Raw genomic sequence first — 17,425 nt, 5'->3', positions numbered from 1 at the left:
GTAGCAGCTGTATTCAAACTGAACTTCATGTCAACCCAGGCAACGCCAGGTAGATATATAATAAATGCTTTGTAAATATAAAAGATTTTTCTTTTCTGTAATCACAAACGAGTTTTACATTCACTAGACCATTTCAGATTACTTATTTCAAAGATATAAGTATCAAAATGATCTCTATGCTGAACAAAAGAGGTAATCATAGCCAAAAATCAGTGTACTGCTAAGAGATGAGTTATTGACAAATTTGCACATTGCATTCAGGTGTGATTACCACTGAACTGTGATAAAACAAAAACTGTTGGAAATTTATGACTAAAACTTGGTAGACAAGTCCAGCATAAACTCATGTTTATATACACAATATATATTTTTGGAGGGGGGGGGTGATCATCCTATAAATCGAATTAATAAAATTCTGATTGTATTGTTGATATGCAAAAACCAAGATATAATGGACAATAAAAATAAAATCCAGTAAATATTTTTTTTTATTAACTTCAGATACAAATATTTCAATTTAAATGTACATTAAATCCTATACTTTTAAATTTCTCCAAGAATAATACAATCCTTTTCAAAACGAACTAAGCTTTTATAACAATTCAATATTTGATTTGACAATTATTCTTGAGAACTAGTTTTAACATTGAGTAGAGTCTTCCGAGAGTTAAATCCTCGACTGTAATAATCACTAGCTTCTCGTTCAGGAAATGGGCGTGACATTCCAGCCGTAAACTGAGGTTGCATCACACTGATGTAGAAACCACTAGACTTTGTCCAGTCATTCGAGTGGTATTTCATGTGATAATAGATGAACACAGCAGTCCCATACATGCCAAGAACAATGGGGGTTAGATGACGAGCAAACTTAGCAGGAGTTTCTCCTATAACTGGCCTCAAAACCTAGAAGAAAAAAAAACAAAAAAAAACATTGATTATTTGATGTTTTTCATTCAATTTACAAGAGATAAAGTGGGAGAACCCATAATAAGAATGTCTTAGAAAATGTATCAGTTTAAAATTTTATATGAAATAAAAAATTTAAAAAATTTGGAGAATTGTACAGAAATATTTATCACGTTTCAGAATTTTTTTTTTTTTTTACAGCTGATCATTTTTTTTTTAGTCTGTAAATAATGCAAACGATATGTGAAAAATGAATTATTAAACCAAAAGTTGTGATTTATTTGGTGTCTCATTTAAGAACTACTTGTATACGTGAATATCTCGCATCAGGATTATGGTTTCCCTTTAAGATGCATCATGTTTAAATACTTGTTTAACTCCTAGCATCACAGTGTGGGCAGCATAACCATATTTTGTAATTTTGCTTTATCAGCTTTCAAAAACTTGACTGACTCCTAATAGCCACTATTCCCCTCATATGCAAATTACTGCCACATGTATATAAAGAACCTGTATAAAAAGTTAAGTTTTTCTTTTCTTCTTTTTTGCCACCTGACAGGCTAAACATTCACGGTCGCTTGTGTGAGTAATATCTTCTATTGCTGTATAGAACATTGTTTTCAATGTGTTTGTTTTTGCATGTCATTTATGAAATGTTTGAAAGTAAAGCAAATAAAAATTTGTTAAATCTGGAGAATCTTTAATCTTTTTGATATTCTTTAGAAGATCGTGGAATCTTGTGTTTTTCTCAAGTTAAAACTCACAAGTAATCCAAATTTCCTCTTTGCAGGCATTAACATTTTGGGTCATTATCTTTGATGGACCAAATTGTCTCTTTGAAACATTTTCCAGGTTGTTGGAGGTCACCATTTTAACACTTTAAACCCACAGCTGACATGTATCCCATTTTTAAGAATACATACAAAGGCTCTATGGACGAATTTATCTTTAATTGACCTTTGACAAATATTTGTTTACTAGCAAAATAGAAAATTTACTAGCCATGATATTATCCTCCAAGATATGTGACAAAAGGAAATAAATATTTGCTACATAAATCGAACTTTCCAAATCATTTAACAAAAAAAAAAAAAAAAAAAAAAAAAAAAAATTATAAAAACAGAAACTTCTTTGCTTTTGGATTTTTTTTTATTGTTATTTGTACTTTTGTAACAAAAAAATAAAACAAAGCAACACCACAGGTAATATTTAGATTTCAATTAACTTACATTGTTAATGTCAACTTTTTTTTTTTTTTTTACTATATATAAATTATGAACTTCAGGCTAAGAACAAATTAAACTTCTTTTGTCAAGGCTCTACAAATTTACCTTTAGCTGACTTCTGATAACAAAATATTTCCGTTTTATAGCGAAATAGAAAAATTACTATCCAAACTCATTAGGAATCAAACAATTCCAGAAGTTTTGTTTTAGTTTCTAATTCTCTAAGACAGACGAAATTTATATGTGGAAATTCAAGAACAATTACATTCAGTGATATTGTTACCTGGTAAATATCACTCAATAATTCAGTCAACTGACGAATGCAAGAATGGACACCTGTCAAGGGTCAACATTATTTTAAAACCCTAACCATAGACATGTGTTTTTTAATGCATTTATTTGTGATAAAAAAATTAGTTGGTTCAATAGAGAATTTCATTTTAACAAGTTTTAATTGTACCCCCACTTTTTTTTATATCTTTTCTGTTATTTTACTGCACTGAGATACTGTTTGTGAAAATTTATCTAAATAAATGTACAATTACATATTTTATTTTTATTTCATAAATAAAATATTTAAACAAAAAAGGCATTATCTATATATTTTTTTATATTGTAAAGTTTTCCGACATAAAAAAAAATGTAAAAAGGTGAAGAAACAGTTTTTTTTTGTTTTTTTTACACAGGCATCACCACATTATCGAGGCCACTCGAGGATAAGGGTTAAAGAGTGTACAGCAGAAATTGGACAATATAGTAATCAATTCAGTAAATTTGTTAACTTAAGTTGAACAGCTCATCAAGAACTTGTTTATGTTAGACTTGAACACAACCATATTGTAGTCAGCCGGAAAGCAAGAAAACAATTCTACAGGTGTGCAGTTCTAAGAAAGAAGCTTTGATCATGGAATCTACGTTTAGGTTTAGGCACAGATAAAGAGTGGGGGGGAATTATTGATAGTTTTCAGCTAGACGAGTGTTTCTTGTGAAAGTTTGGCGAGTGGGGAACCATAGACTGAAGCTCAGTCGAACACTTTCCATGAAAATAACGATACATCAGAGACAAACTTGCAACATCTCTTCTGTGAGATAGAGATTGCAGGGAAGAGAAAAGGACATCTCCTATGAGGCTACAAAGTCTATTTTGAACTCTATCAAGGCAGGACAAGTCCTTTCTAGCAGCTCCTGCCCAGATGTGGCAACAGTATTCCATCCTTGAACGTACCTGGCTCTTATATAGATAGAGCATCAGCAGTAAGATATCTACTGGATCAATAGAAAGATCCCACCATTTTTCCAGCGGCCTTGGCAACAGATTTGATGTACGTGTTCCATTTAAGATCAGGAGTAACGGTCAAGCCCAGAAGCTGCTTGTCAAAACTTGAGGCCTCCTGAAGACGAAAGCCATTCATTTCAATTGATGCCAGATGTGGATCAGAGTTATTATTATTATTATTATTTAGATATCCTCAGTTACAAAAAAAAAAAAAAAAAAAAAAAAGAAAAAGAAAAGAAAGTGTTTGCTTTACAGATTAAAAAAAAAAAAAAAATGTTTGAAAATAGTCTCGACAACCAGTTAATAAAAAAAAAAAAAAAATTATACAAAATATTATTAAAAACCCATCCAATCAAGAAGACATTTATTGGTCGAGTTCCTAACAGTATTTTGTATATTTTTTTTTAAGTCATTGTTGAGATTTTAAAGACACAAGATACCACATGGCTATTTTTCTTGTGTAACACTCGACACTACTTATTTTTCAAAATAAACATTTTACATTAAATAAGAACACTAAAAACTTATCCAACTAGGTAGAAGAGTAACTTATCTTACCTTTGGTAACATTTATTTGGGTGCTTATGCACTTATGTTACTGTGCTATTTTTTCAAATAGTATTTTTAAATTTAAGTTTCACAATATCTTTATTTTTTTTTTTTATTAAATTGTTATGTGAAAGTACAGAATAGTTAACAAAACACCCTTCTCTCCCCATGTTAAGAAAGGGTTTCTAAATGGCACTATTATTTCAGCATGGTAGCATAAGTGCACAAGTACTCTTTGTTTGGTATGTATTTGTTTCTTGACCACTAAAAAACACAATTCTACCTTAAGTACAAGAAGTTATAAATACCATGATAACAGAAATGCATAAAAAAAAAAACAAAATAGTTTTGGCTCTGTATTGTTTGGAAATAAAATTTGAAGAACTCGAAAATAATTTTTTAAAATTGACAAACTCAGAATAAAAAATGAGTAGTCTAGTAAAACAAAAGTAGAAAAACAGTTTTCTATATTTAAGAGAATACAAACGAAACTCGTTAATGCATTGATTTTAGTCAGCACATTATTGCATAGCGAGCCATTTTCCCTCATTAAGCAGATTTGAATTTTTATAAAAGTTAACATTTTAAAGAAATTTCTGCACAATTAATAATTATCAAATATTTACATATTATACATGAAAATAATTCTGAAACTGATCTATCTGAAAAATGATATATGTCGATTTATCTTATCAATTTTGAAATATTCTTTGTCAACTTTGCTCGGTCGTAACTTTGCTTCCAGTGGTCGTAAAAATACAAATCAAAATCCAGTAGAGATGGACTTCTATGTTCATATAGCCTGTAAAATTTCGGCCATATCCAATCAAATTTGACCCCGCGCATGTGTATCCAAATGTAACGTATGAAATTGAAAAAACAGTTTCTCTTTTTGCTGTAGTCATTTTTTACTGTTTTCTTCATTTTTAATTGAAGCATAAAAACATTGAACACATAAAAAGCCAAATAAATTAACATGATTGGAATGCTTATTTATTCTCTTTCCATCAATGTAATTCTTTTAAAAATTAACCCACAAATAAAAAAGATAGGACATGTTTAAGCACATTAGGTGTGAAATATTGTCGATGTCCACGGAAATACAGCACACGCTTGTAATGCTATATAATGATCAGTCTTGAAATGTAATAGTTTTTGCCAAGGAAAATTGGGTTTTTAACCCCATACTCCAGAGGGGGGAGGGGGGGCTATTAATTCGGCCATATGACTGTATCAACCCATCCTGATCAAGGAACAGGTCGAGATCCTGGACCAAACGAGGTAAAGATTTTCCAAAGATCCTGTAGAAACTGGAGCTCCTCCACAAATGTCTGGCGCTGTACAACCTTCATTAAATAGATAGAGGCCTTCCTTTCACCATTCTCATCAAGTCCTGGCAGTCTATCAACAAATTTAAATACCAGGGTTGTAACCCTCAACAGATGCATAAATTCAGAAAATTGTTCTGAAGCGATGGTAAAGGGATAGTCCTTCTCTAAAACCATCGATACATTCACAGACTCGTGCACAAGCTGTTAACTGTGACTGTTGAGACAAGGTAAATTCTGAGTTGGTCAAGGTTCTCCCACGCCATGTAACCAGGCAGGTCCATGGCACCAAAACTCAAAATTTGATTTGAACTTCCTTAATAACAATCCTCTGGTGATTAGGTCTGCAGGGTTTTGGGTTGTGTGGATATATTTGAAATAAGGAGTAAGGCCAAACATGCTCTCCAAATCTTCACTGAGTTGCAGTACATCTTTCAATCTGTTCCTTGCAAAAGATTTCTTGTTTGTCATAGAATGGGAAAGGATCCAAGATAACACCACTTGGGCTGTTCAAGGACAAGATACACTGCCATCAGTTCTAGAGTCGGAAGGCTTTTACTCTTCTTGGGCACAACCTTAGCAAAGACCAATTCTGACCGATGATTCTGCACAATATAAACGATAACCCATAAGCTTCTGCCGAGGCATCGCAAAACATAACCAAATCTCCAACCCTGTTCTGACCGAACACGTGTCGATTGAAGTGAATATGACTCGGGTTCGAGAGATCTTGTGCAAGCACTCTCTTTCGGGACTCGTTCATCTCATCCTAGCCCTCGCGTCCATAATTCTCCAATAAGAACTTGACTCTGTGTCATCACCGGAAGACAGAGACATAAGGGGTTAAACACTTAAGCGGCTACAGACAGGATCTGTCTCTTAGTTGAGGCATCAGCACTAGGTTCAACTAAGGAAACAAAGATTTTTTTTCCAAAACGGGATTGTACAGATAGCCCAAAACTTTCTACCATTCACCATCATGGATACTTAAGGGACCATCGTGGTCCATCTGGTTCTTAAGGGAAAGACAATTAGAGCTACATGATTGAAGCTCAAATCCACGCCTCAGCAGTCGCTCTCTGGCCTGAGTATATAAATCTGCCAGCCTTCTGGGATTTAACTTGGTCGTTACCAAGTTGTCCACATAGAAACAATTCTCTATCATGGTTCTACATGGTTCTACAGGAAACTGGGCTGCATGAAATTTGAGTATACAGCCCAAGATAAAAGGGCTAGAAACAAACCCAAAAATAATTGTAGTGTAGCAGAAACAACGCAACCAATCCCCATCCTTTAGAAAGAAATGGAATCTGTTCCAGTCAGCCTCTAATTTCAAGCGAATCATCAAAAAGGCTGCAGTTAAAGACCGGACATAATTTAGTTTTAAGGACGGGGTCGATGCAGGATCCAAGTATAATGCTTGAAAAGACGGGGAGGCACAAACATCTCCTCGATAATGTGTTCTTACTCTTGCTGTTGAAACACCTCCAAATACTTCTGATAGATCCCCCTCTTCTCCAAATTTTGAGCCACATGGTCCAAAACACGCAGGGATACTGCATGGTTTAAAGGAATCCTCGACAATTTATCCGCATGCCACGGCAACCACATAATACTTGTTGCCCCTCAGGACAATAGACTTTTGGAACCAAATAATTTTTACCTGCTCATAACCAAAGAATTCCTCTTGTTTGGGAAGTCCTAGAGACTCTGCGCTGAACATCCAGTCTCCCCTGGACTTGGCTTTCGAAAAAGAAGTTTGCAAGAGGATCCATGTTTTTGTTTTTTTTTCATAGGCATCACATTATCAAGGCCAAGAGGCCACTCAAGGATAAGGATTAAAGAGTGTACAGTAGAAATTGGACAATATAGTAATCATTAGTAATGAAAATTTGGTAACTTTGATAACTTATATGGAACGGCTCAGCAAGAACTTATTTACGTTAGACTTGAAGACAACCATATTGTAGTCAGCCGGAAAGCAGGAAAACGGAAGACAATTCCACAGGCGTGCAGTTCTAAGAAAGAAGCTTTGTTCATGGAATCTACGTTTAGGTTTAGGAACAGATAAAGAGTGGGGGGAATTATTGATAGTGCTTACAGCTAGATGAGTGTTTCTTGTGAAAGTTTGGCGAGGGGGGACCATAGATTGAAGCTCAGTCGAACACTTTCCATGAAAATAACGATACATCAGAGACAAACTTGCAACATCTCTTCTGTGGGATAGAGATTGCAGGGAAGAGAAAAGGACATCTCGTACGAGGCTACGAAATCTATTTTGAACTCTATCAAGGCAGGACAAGTCCTTTCTAGCAGCTCCTGCCCAGATGTGGCAACAGTATTCCATCTTTGGACGTACCTGGCTCTTATATAGATAGAGAATAGCATCAGCAGTGAGATATCTACCGGATCGATAGAAAGATCCCACCATTTTTCCAGCGGCCTTGGCAACAGATTTGATGTACATGTTCCATTTAAGATCAGGAGTAACGGTTAAGACCAGAAGCTTGTCAAAACTTGAGGCCTCCTGAAGACGAGAGCCATTCATTTCAATTGATGTCAGATGTGGATCAGAATGTTGATGATGTTTAAAATAACACAACTGTAATGATTTAACCTGTGCAGTACTATGCAGACCAAGAGGAAGGGGAGGCAAGCACCCTGAACAGGCAATGACTGGTCAGAAGAGTGAAAAAACTACTCTGCCAAAGGGAACCCTCCCTGCCAAGATCTGAAAGGTCCACCCCTGCAAACAGGGCACCAAGTGCAAGGAGGCTAAGCGTCTAATAAGATCGAGCCCAACTATGCCCTTAATGGACACGTTACCGTTACTCTGGTCAAATCTTCCCGCAAGAGAGTAATTTGCCTCCCAAAATTCATCCAGCAGAAAATCCAACTGAGGTACATGAACAGATAAATCTAACGCTTCATTCACCAAGTCCGGGAAAGGTTATGCTTGGCCAGTGCCCAGAACTACTTCTTGGAAGCGCCTCTCACATTCCTCCAGCAGTGTAGACAACTTTATATCACAGTCAAGGGAAGGATTCCAAGCATCCCAAGAGTTTTAAAACTTCTGACAAATGTGTGTCCACTCCCAGTATCCAACAAACAATTAGCTGAAACAGTTTTGGCGTTTCTACCAAAGGTCAAACATACTATAGATGGAAGGTTGCAAAAGGCCCAAAGGCCAAAAGCTACCTGATAAGAAAGGTCCTTGTGAACACGTGGTTTTAGTTTATGGAGGGAGGTTCCTGGATGAACCATGACTGATATTAACAGGAGGTCGGAGCCCCTCATATCATTTGATGAGTAATCGCTTAATGGCTTCACTAGTATCCCTTAATATGGAAGACAATGGAGGTATCCTTCTCCGATACTAGTGCACTTATTGATCCGTGCTGAAATAATGTTATTATTTAAAAAGCCATTCTTAACATGGGTAGGGGAGAGTGTTTTGTACCTATTCTATACTTTAACCTTATAATTGAATAAAAAAAACATATCAAAAAAACTTTAAACTTGGAAATATGATTTTAAAAAAATAGCACGGATCAGCAAGTGCATTAGCATCCCTTCTCCCAGACAGCTGGATCACTTCTCCCTTCAACTTTCGAGAAAATTTTGAGAAAATTATTTTCGCCAAAAGTCATACCCCAGCAGAGAAGTCATCAGAAAAGTCACAAGCAAAGGACCTACCACTTCACCTGCTAGCGATCCAGTTTTTGATTAAAAAAAAAAAATAAAAACATCCTAGGTCAGAGTACGATCTTTCTCATTTGGAAATATAGTCTATGATGTCTTGAAAAATATTATCAATAATTTCATTGATATCCAAGTATATCAGTAGTACCCGAAGATAGAGTCCGATCTTGGGAAGAATCCACTGGAATCAGAACAGCAGCAACATCTTCCATTTCCTTGTGGAAAATCATCTGCTTGGCCAACCACTCTTCTATCTGTTCTGCTTCAATTCCGCAAGAAGGAGAGAGCTGTAATTTGGTTATGCAAACTTCAATCTTCATCATATGCTCTCGTATAAGTCGTCCGCTATGATGAGTAAGAGAGAGGAATAAAAAAATTAAAAAAAAAAAAAAATCAGAGGGGCAATGCTCTTGATAACAAGTAAATTTCACAAAATGTCGAAAATTCTCTGACACCAAAGATAGTGGATAAATCAGAGTTGTGCCTGGTTGCAAAATTTCCCAAGATCGTAACCCCTAGCTCCAGGTGTATCAGAATTTTTGTAGGAATTTTTGACACCCCTAACACGAAACTGCGAATAAAATATAAAAAAACTCGTAATTTCTCTTTTAAAAGTGGGTTGTTTATTTTCTTTATGGATTATACTTCCAAAATAAATTAAAGTTGTTTTAAAAGTAATAGAAATATTTTTTTTTTTATTTTTTATAAAACAGTAATGAATTTTACGAACTCAATATTTTTCAATTTTTAAACTTTAAAAATCTATCAAAATTTTTTTATTGATTCTATTTTTTACGATATTTTCAGGGTCAATGTGAAATTTTATGCTCTTTCCAATAAACCGAATATAATATTTTAGACAAACGTTTTCTTTATTTTTTAATCCACGCCCCCCCCCCTCCACTTTCAAGTGTCTATTAAAAAGTAAAAAGTTTTATATATCACAAATTGAAGAGAAAAGATCAATAAATAATATATTCAAATTTAAAACAAAAAAAAGTAGTGTTTTTTTTAGAAATTTACCTGTAAAGTTCAAAACCTTTTTTTTTTTAACCACGTTGTTTGTTTTTTTTTTTTTTTTTTTTTGTTTTTTAATGAAACCTTGGTCCTTGCTTCTTTAATTGAAAAAAATTAGGGCTTGAATTACATTTTTCGAGGAGTTATAAGCTTGGAAAGACAGGGTGGATTTATTCAATATTTTTCACGAAATTTCTGACACACCTACCCTAGCTCTGTTGGGAGTCAAGAAACACAAGACAAGAAACATAATAAAACAAAATGCATGCGTCTGAACTCTAGAATTGGTAAAAAATTAAAGTTCCCTTGAAGTATTCGTCATCTGAACACCCTGCCTCAATGGAAACAATCCTTAAATAACCAGTAACAGTCATAGACATATGCAATCATTTCCATCAGAAGCAGCAGATATAAGTTAGAATCAAACGTCACTTAGTTTGCACATTCCCAAACGAACCCGACCCTCCTCCAATCTCAAGTCAGGTAAGTTGTTTAACTTATTTTTCTCACAAAACACAAAAAGTATCCAGATAGTTAAAAAAATTAGCTTCTCTTGGAGAACATTTATTTGCTGTGTATTTATTTTTTCACCCCCATACACTTTTTGGGAGGGCAAAAAGAAAAAAACGAAAAGAAAAGAAAAGAGAAGAGAAAAGGAAAAGAAAAAGAAAAAAGAGAAAAGAAAAGAAAAAAGAGAAAAGAAAAGAAAAAGAGAAAAGCGAAAAGAAAAAGAGAAAAGGAGAAAAGAAAAAAAGAAAGAAAAGAAAAAGAAAAAAAAAAAAAAGAAAAAAAAAGAAAAAAAAAAAAAAAAGAAAAAAAAAGGAAAAAGCCAAAATAACCGTTCTACTTGTTTATAGTTGACCGAACGAAAATAATATACGGCGTGTAATAGAGTTCAGTTTGAATTCGGCAAAGATAATATAGTTCGAAAAAATTAATCTGGTTAGAGGTTTCATTGGCAAAGACGTGAAAATAACCAAAATAAAAATGTTCGAATAATGGTTAACCTTTACTTTCATTTTAGATAAATCTTAAAGTATACGTTTCGTTAAACTGAAGTTTAGTTATCAATGTCATTCTTATAGTAAACATATCACATCATTAATGAAAGTTATTTTAAAACTAATCTGGGATTTATTACAACGAATACATTTATGAAATACACACAAGAGTAATTAAAAGAGAATTTATATATTTCTCTTCAAATGATAATACATTACCTTCAAGCGCGGATAATACCTACAATATTGTACTGTTTACAAATGTCACAGAGCAAGTCATTCACATTTTAAATGATTTAGAATTTAAAAAAAAATTTATGAAAGTATATATATATATATATATATATATATATATATATATATATATATATATATATTAAATACATACCTTATAAATTACTTCGAAGGGGGCAGCCGCAACCCTCTTAAATGCATTCCTTGGCTGAAGTTCTGGCACGTTTCGTGGTTCGTTGGGAGATAATACTTGATCCATAACCCATTGTTTTCGAAGTGCTCGTTCCTCAGGGGTCATTCCCTGACCATCAATACGTTGTCTTTCATAGGGCAATGGTTCAATCGAAAATGGTGGGAACCTGCTTTTTCTATTAGTAGCCAATTCAAACATTCTTTTCCTTTTCTCCCATGGTTTTTCCACTTGGGATGCCGGCGGGTTCTCGACTGCTTTCTCCGCCATGTTTACCCCAAATCCTGAAGAGTTCGCTTTGACTTTTCAAGGTGAAATGCGAGTTATTTCCCTTGAATGTTATTTGCTTTCGCCACTTTTTATTTATTTATTTATTTATTCATTCAGTTTATAATCAAAGGATTTGCATTTTTTTTTTAAATCCAATAACAGTTTTCGGGTACATTTTAGTTGATAACAGTCCAGAATAGTTAACACTTGATAACTCGTAACCCCCCCCCAAACAAACATAATTTATATCAAACACATTAGAATGAAATTCTCTATATAACCAGCTTAGTTTTAACGTGTGGCGCTGGCGCACTGGCGCAGTCCCTGATTTTGATAAGGCTAGTTTAGATGTTGATAGCGTCTTTGGGTATAGTCAAGAATCACACCAAAATTTAATATCTATTGAGTATAAATGGCATGTCTTAGTGAACGAAAATAATGCAAGATATATATACAGGCATTCATAATAAAATGAAAATAAATGGAATAGAGAGGTCACTAGTGCTACCTAAAACATTAGCAAAGTTTTGTAAATGAGAGAATTGCGACAAATGAAATTTTAGAACAAAATATTTTTACATTTCTGAATTTTTTAGATGAGGATTGGTTATTTGTATCATTTGGATTCTTCAGACTACTGTTCTCATCTTGAGTGTCATTTTCACAACGTTTCAGTCGATATAATGTCCGATCTCTTTTAGGTGTATCTTGTCAAACTCGGAATCTTTCTGTCAAACTCGGGAATCTGCACAGAATTTTGAATGGAGCCCTTTCAGTATTTCAGGTAGTATGCCCTCGTTCTATCAGCTATGACTGGATAAAAGTCCTAAGTAATTCACAATTCTATTTTCAGTCATCCACACTGAGGATTGAATCTTCAACTATCAAAAGAATGTCATTTACAACTGAATTTTTCCAAGTACTCTAATCACTGTGCCACAAATCTATGGAAAGGTATATTGTTTTACCTTCCTAATAAATTATAACAAAGACAAGGCACAAAAGAAGCACACATTTCCTTTTAAACAATAACAATGAAGAGTATTTTATTTGTAGCCGGAACTGGCAGGTCAGGCTGCTAAAAGGGAAGAAGGCAAAGAAAGTTCTTTTAAGGTCATCGTTGGTCAATCAGTACCGTGTCATCCCCGGCTGGATAGCAGTTGTCTCAAATCGAGACTGTCAATGAGAGCCATCCATTTCAATTGATGCCAGATGGGGATCAGAGCGTTGATGATGTAAAGATAGGAGCTTGGTTTTAGATGCATTAAATGTAACCAGCCACCTCTTTCCCCACTGTACCACACGCTTAAGATCAGAGGAGAGAGAACTTTGTTATTTATGGCCTTTGATGTGTTGCCATAGATGGCCGTGTTTTTTTTTTTTGTTTGCTTTTTTTTATTACATTTTCACCCCAAACAAGGCAAATTGCCACTTTGGTGTAGGGGGCTACTATCAGGAGCAACAACTACTGGGGTACTATGTAGGGATTTGGGAAGCAAGATGTCGGTTCATGTTACACTTGAACTTCTGCACGTCAGTACTGTTGGGGAAGCAGGGACCTGGAATGGAATTCCAGAGTCTAGCGGTTCTGGGGAAGAAACTATTGGAGTAAAAAGATCTTTTACATCTAGGGATCTCTACAGTGTAGGGGTGGGATTTAGCAGCCTGTCGGGTTTGTCGAGGGTGCTCACGTCGTGGGGGCACAAGTGATTGCAGTTCGTCGGAGCATTCACGACTAAAATACTTGTAGAAAAGGCAGAGGGATGCAACATTTCGTCGATGGGACAGAGGCTGAAGCTTAGATGCCAGTTCAGGGCCTATCAAATTTGTGACTCTCTTTTGAACCTTGTCAAGGAGCGAGAGACTAGTAGCAGATGCACCAGCGCAGATGTGACAGCAATACTCCATACATGGGCGAATGGTGGCCTTATAGAGGTACAGGATACTTTCGGGTGTTAGTAGTTTTCTAGCACGGTAGAGAGAGCCCACCTTTCTTGCAGCGGCCCTGGCAATGCCTTCAATGTAATTGTTCCAACTCATTTTTCCTGTGAACGTTAGGCCAAGGAGTTTGAAAGATGTACTCTAAGATAAAGAGTCGTTGGCCATTGCTATAGGTGGTAGAGAGGGTTTCTTGTAATTATTGAATGAAACTAGTTTAGTCTTGGCAGCATGGAACGCGACCAACCACTTCAGCATAGATGTCAACGAATGATTTAAGTATGTGTTTTGTGAGATCATTGATGTAGATTAGGAAGAGAGTTGGGCCCAGGATGGACCCCTGAGGGACTCCAGCATTAATACTGTGGGCCTCTGATTTTTGCCAATCAACCACTACTCTTATGAGCCTATCAGAGAGAAATGATTTAATAATTGAGAAAACATTTCCAGTTATACTGTAGCTGGAAATCTTGTGAAGTAGGCCTTTATGCCATACCTTATCGAAGGCCTTTGATATGTCAAGAGCAATTGCCCTAGAAAGGAAGCCTTTGATGAGAGATTCACTAATCCTATGAGATATAACCGTTAGCAAATCTGCTGTAGATCTAGCAGTACGGAAACCATATTGCTATAGCGAGATGTCTGGTGGACAGGAGACAAAAGAGGATAGATGTTGCTACGCTGGTGATCCGGATCTGACTGCTTACATTCCTTTATAACTTTTAGGGAGCAGGTGAATCAATGCGCCCTGTTAGCTGATTGGTCAGCCTGTGGTCGGAGAACTCAGAGGGGGGCATTGATTCACCGGAGAAAATAGTTCTCTGTGACTGCTATAAGTCTGTTGAAGTGTGTCAGGCTACCGCTCCTATTTTTGTAAGCAAACACAAACATACCTGTTGACAGAGAGACATTTGATTGACACCCATGAATACGTCGTAGCCACATGTACAAAAAATTAGAAACAACTTTTTTCAACAACTAATAAAAACACATAAAACTTATTTTATTGCAATTAAACAAAAACAACAGACTTTAATTGGGAACTTAGAGTAACATATACACAGTCAATAAACAACTAAGACATTTTGACTGTAATAAATGCGGCCTGAAATAATAAAGGTACAAGGATTGACCCCCTGTGGCACACCCATATTTATATCATGTTATTTTGATGCACAACCATCAAGGACAACCTAGATTTTTCTCTTATCTAAAAAGGATTTGATTGTGTCGAGTATTCATCCAGCAATACCATACAATTTGATTTTCAAGAGAAGACCATCATGCCAAATCCTGCCAAATGCCTTAGATATGTCCAGCTTTACCTGCCTTATTCAGTGCTTGGTATATACATTCAGAAATTACAGTTAGGATATCTGTAGTAGAACGGGCTTGTCTAAATCCATACTGTCAGTTTATTTTCTGTGAGGTTGTGGACTAGTGCTTGATTGATTAAGGACTCCAAGATTTTGGCAAAGAGAGGAAGGAGGTTAATGAGGTAATAATTGTGTGGGTCAGTTCTGCCAGAATTCTTGTAAACTGGTACAACAGAAGCTATTTTCAAACAGTCGAGAAAGCAAGATTCGTTAAGACATTAATTGTAGAGCTTGGGGAGAATCAGAGCAACCCAAGCAGAGCATTTTTTTTCATAGTTTAGCAGGGATAAGATCGAGCCCACATGCTTTCGAGGTGTCTATATTTATTATGGCATCACAAACAAGGGAATGGGTGATTTTCAGGTCATCAATTGTGGCTGCTGTTTGCAAAGGAATTTGGAGGGGGCTGTTGGGTCTAAGGTGGAGTTGGAGGCAAAACAGAAGGCAAGTAGATTTGCCTTTTTAGTTGCTGTGCAAACAATCTCAAGGTTGTTGGACAGTGGAAGAATTGCGACTCTTCATCTACAGGATTGTTACTTACAACATCAACCAAAAGCAATATGTAATAACAGCAATGCATATCAAGAAAAGATAGACAGTTTAAGAGAAACCCTCCACCAAAACAACTATCCAGAGAACATGACATCAGCTCTAAATACACCATCCAAAACCTCACCACAGTTTGCATGCTATACATGAAGGGCTTGTCAGAAAAACTTCAAAGAATATGTAATCCATATAACATTAGAACAATATTCAAGAACGATTCGACTCTCTGGAAACATCTTGTGTGAGTCAAGCCCTCTACAGAAAAAATCATTAATAAGAACTGTGTATATAAGATCCCATGTAAATGTGAAAACCTATACAAAGGTGATACATATTGTCCACTAAAAGTAAGGTTAGTAGAACATTGAAAAGTCAGGTCTGGCATACCATATATGGCGGGAAACAGAAAGCCATGTATCCTTATAGACAGAGAAAAACAGTAGAGAGTAAGACAACTTCAAAAATAACACGTTGGATGACAATCAATTACTAAGCATATATATATATATATATATATATATATATATATATATATATATATATATATATATTGTAATAATATGTAGTAATAAATAATATTTGCATCTAGAAAAAAAAGTAGGTTTAAAGCTCCTAAAATTCCAACTAAAATTGTCTGCAAGGATTTGTAGTCTAGTGGCTAAAGTACTTTGAAAATTCACTGATATTCTTTTGAAGGTTCGATCCGCAATGTGGGCGACCAAAAATTCTATACTGTCCAGTCATGACTGACAGGACAAAAGCATGCTAGCTCAGTTAATAAAATCAAGGGTTTTGTTCAAATTTCCATGCAGATTCCCGAGTTTGACAAAAATATTCACTCCTAAATTAAGTTGGAGGTTACATTGACCAAAACGTTGTGAAAATGACATTCAAGATGAAAACAGTAGTCCGAAGAATCCAAATAATACAAAAACATTTTTATAGAATGGAGAAGAATATAAAAATTATTTACAGTCATTTATAGAAAAACTTATTTGGTGAAGAAAATTGAGTTAGTAGTCACAAATGAAAATATTCATAGTGGGATTATATGCCCATGTAAGCCATATATGTATGCGAGTATTGTGTACATTGGTTTAACTTGTTTTTGTTAATAGCTGTGAATAGCTATTTGCTTCCATTCACCTGAATGTTGCTAGAAATGTGAACACGAGATGTAAAAGGCTTGTATGTGTGTCATTGAGTCCTTTTCATCTCCACTGTAACAGGCATCATGGGGTTGTTGAAGAGGCGTTCTAGTCCTGTTCAAAGTAGAGTAACTTATGAAGTCTGTGTCGCTGGATTTACATTGCTTGTTTTATAAGAGTTTCGTATTTGAGAGTTTTGATCGCTTTTTATTAGTTGAAAATATCACGTTTCTTTTGCTTTTTTTTCTTTGCTTGAAATGAGTTGAAAATATCACACGTTTCTTTGCTTTTTTTCTTTGTTTGTTTTTTTTTTTTTTGATGGAGAAAGTGCATTCCAACAAAACGGACAAAGAGTGTTAGAGTAATTTGCATTTTAGCATCATTTGCTACAAACGTTTATAGCATTTTTTTATTTCATACATTTTTCTATAAAATCTGTCTTTTGACTGTCTAAAAATGTAGACATCAATTGTCTAGAAAATAGATTTTATAGAAAAAAGTTCTAATTAAAGAATGTTATAAATGTTAAAACCACGTGGATTAGATAGAGAATTTGATTCTAATGCGTTTGTCTTTTTAAATGTGTTATCAAATGTTAACTATTTTGTACTTTTACCTTTCAGTGAGTGGGCAACATTTTCAAATATGTGAAAATTAATATTTTTTCCATTAATGATTTTTCATTTATTTCTTCTTCTCTTCTCTATCTCTTCTC

General features: G+C 35.0%; 1 protein-coding gene across 1 annotated transcript; it reads right to left on the bottom strand.

The window, feature by feature from the left end:
- Positions 1–470: 470 nt before the first annotated feature.
- Positions 471–11,736, bottom strand: LOC145287989 (uncharacterized). The gene is made up of 2 exons (XM_080135986.1): positions 11,394–11,736; positions 471–903 (listed from the first exon to the last, which is right to left on the bottom strand). Exons 1-2 carry the CDS (start codon positions 11,697–11,699, stop codon positions 622–624), a joined length of 588 nt encoding a protein of 195 aa, XP_079992112.1. The 5' UTR covers positions 11,700–11,736; the 3' UTR covers positions 471–621.
- Positions 11,737–17,425: the final 5,689 nt, after the last annotated feature.

This window comes from Euprymna scolopes, chromosome 11 (assembly GCF_053919585.1).
Source record: "Euprymna scolopes isolate OS-2025 chromosome 11, ASM5391958v1, whole genome shotgun sequence".
Lineage (NCBI taxonomy): Eukaryota > Metazoa > Mollusca > Cephalopoda > Sepiida > Sepiolidae > Euprymna > Euprymna scolopes.
Note: the sequence above shows the minus strand (reverse complement) of the source record. Positions and strands in the feature narration are given on the sequence as shown.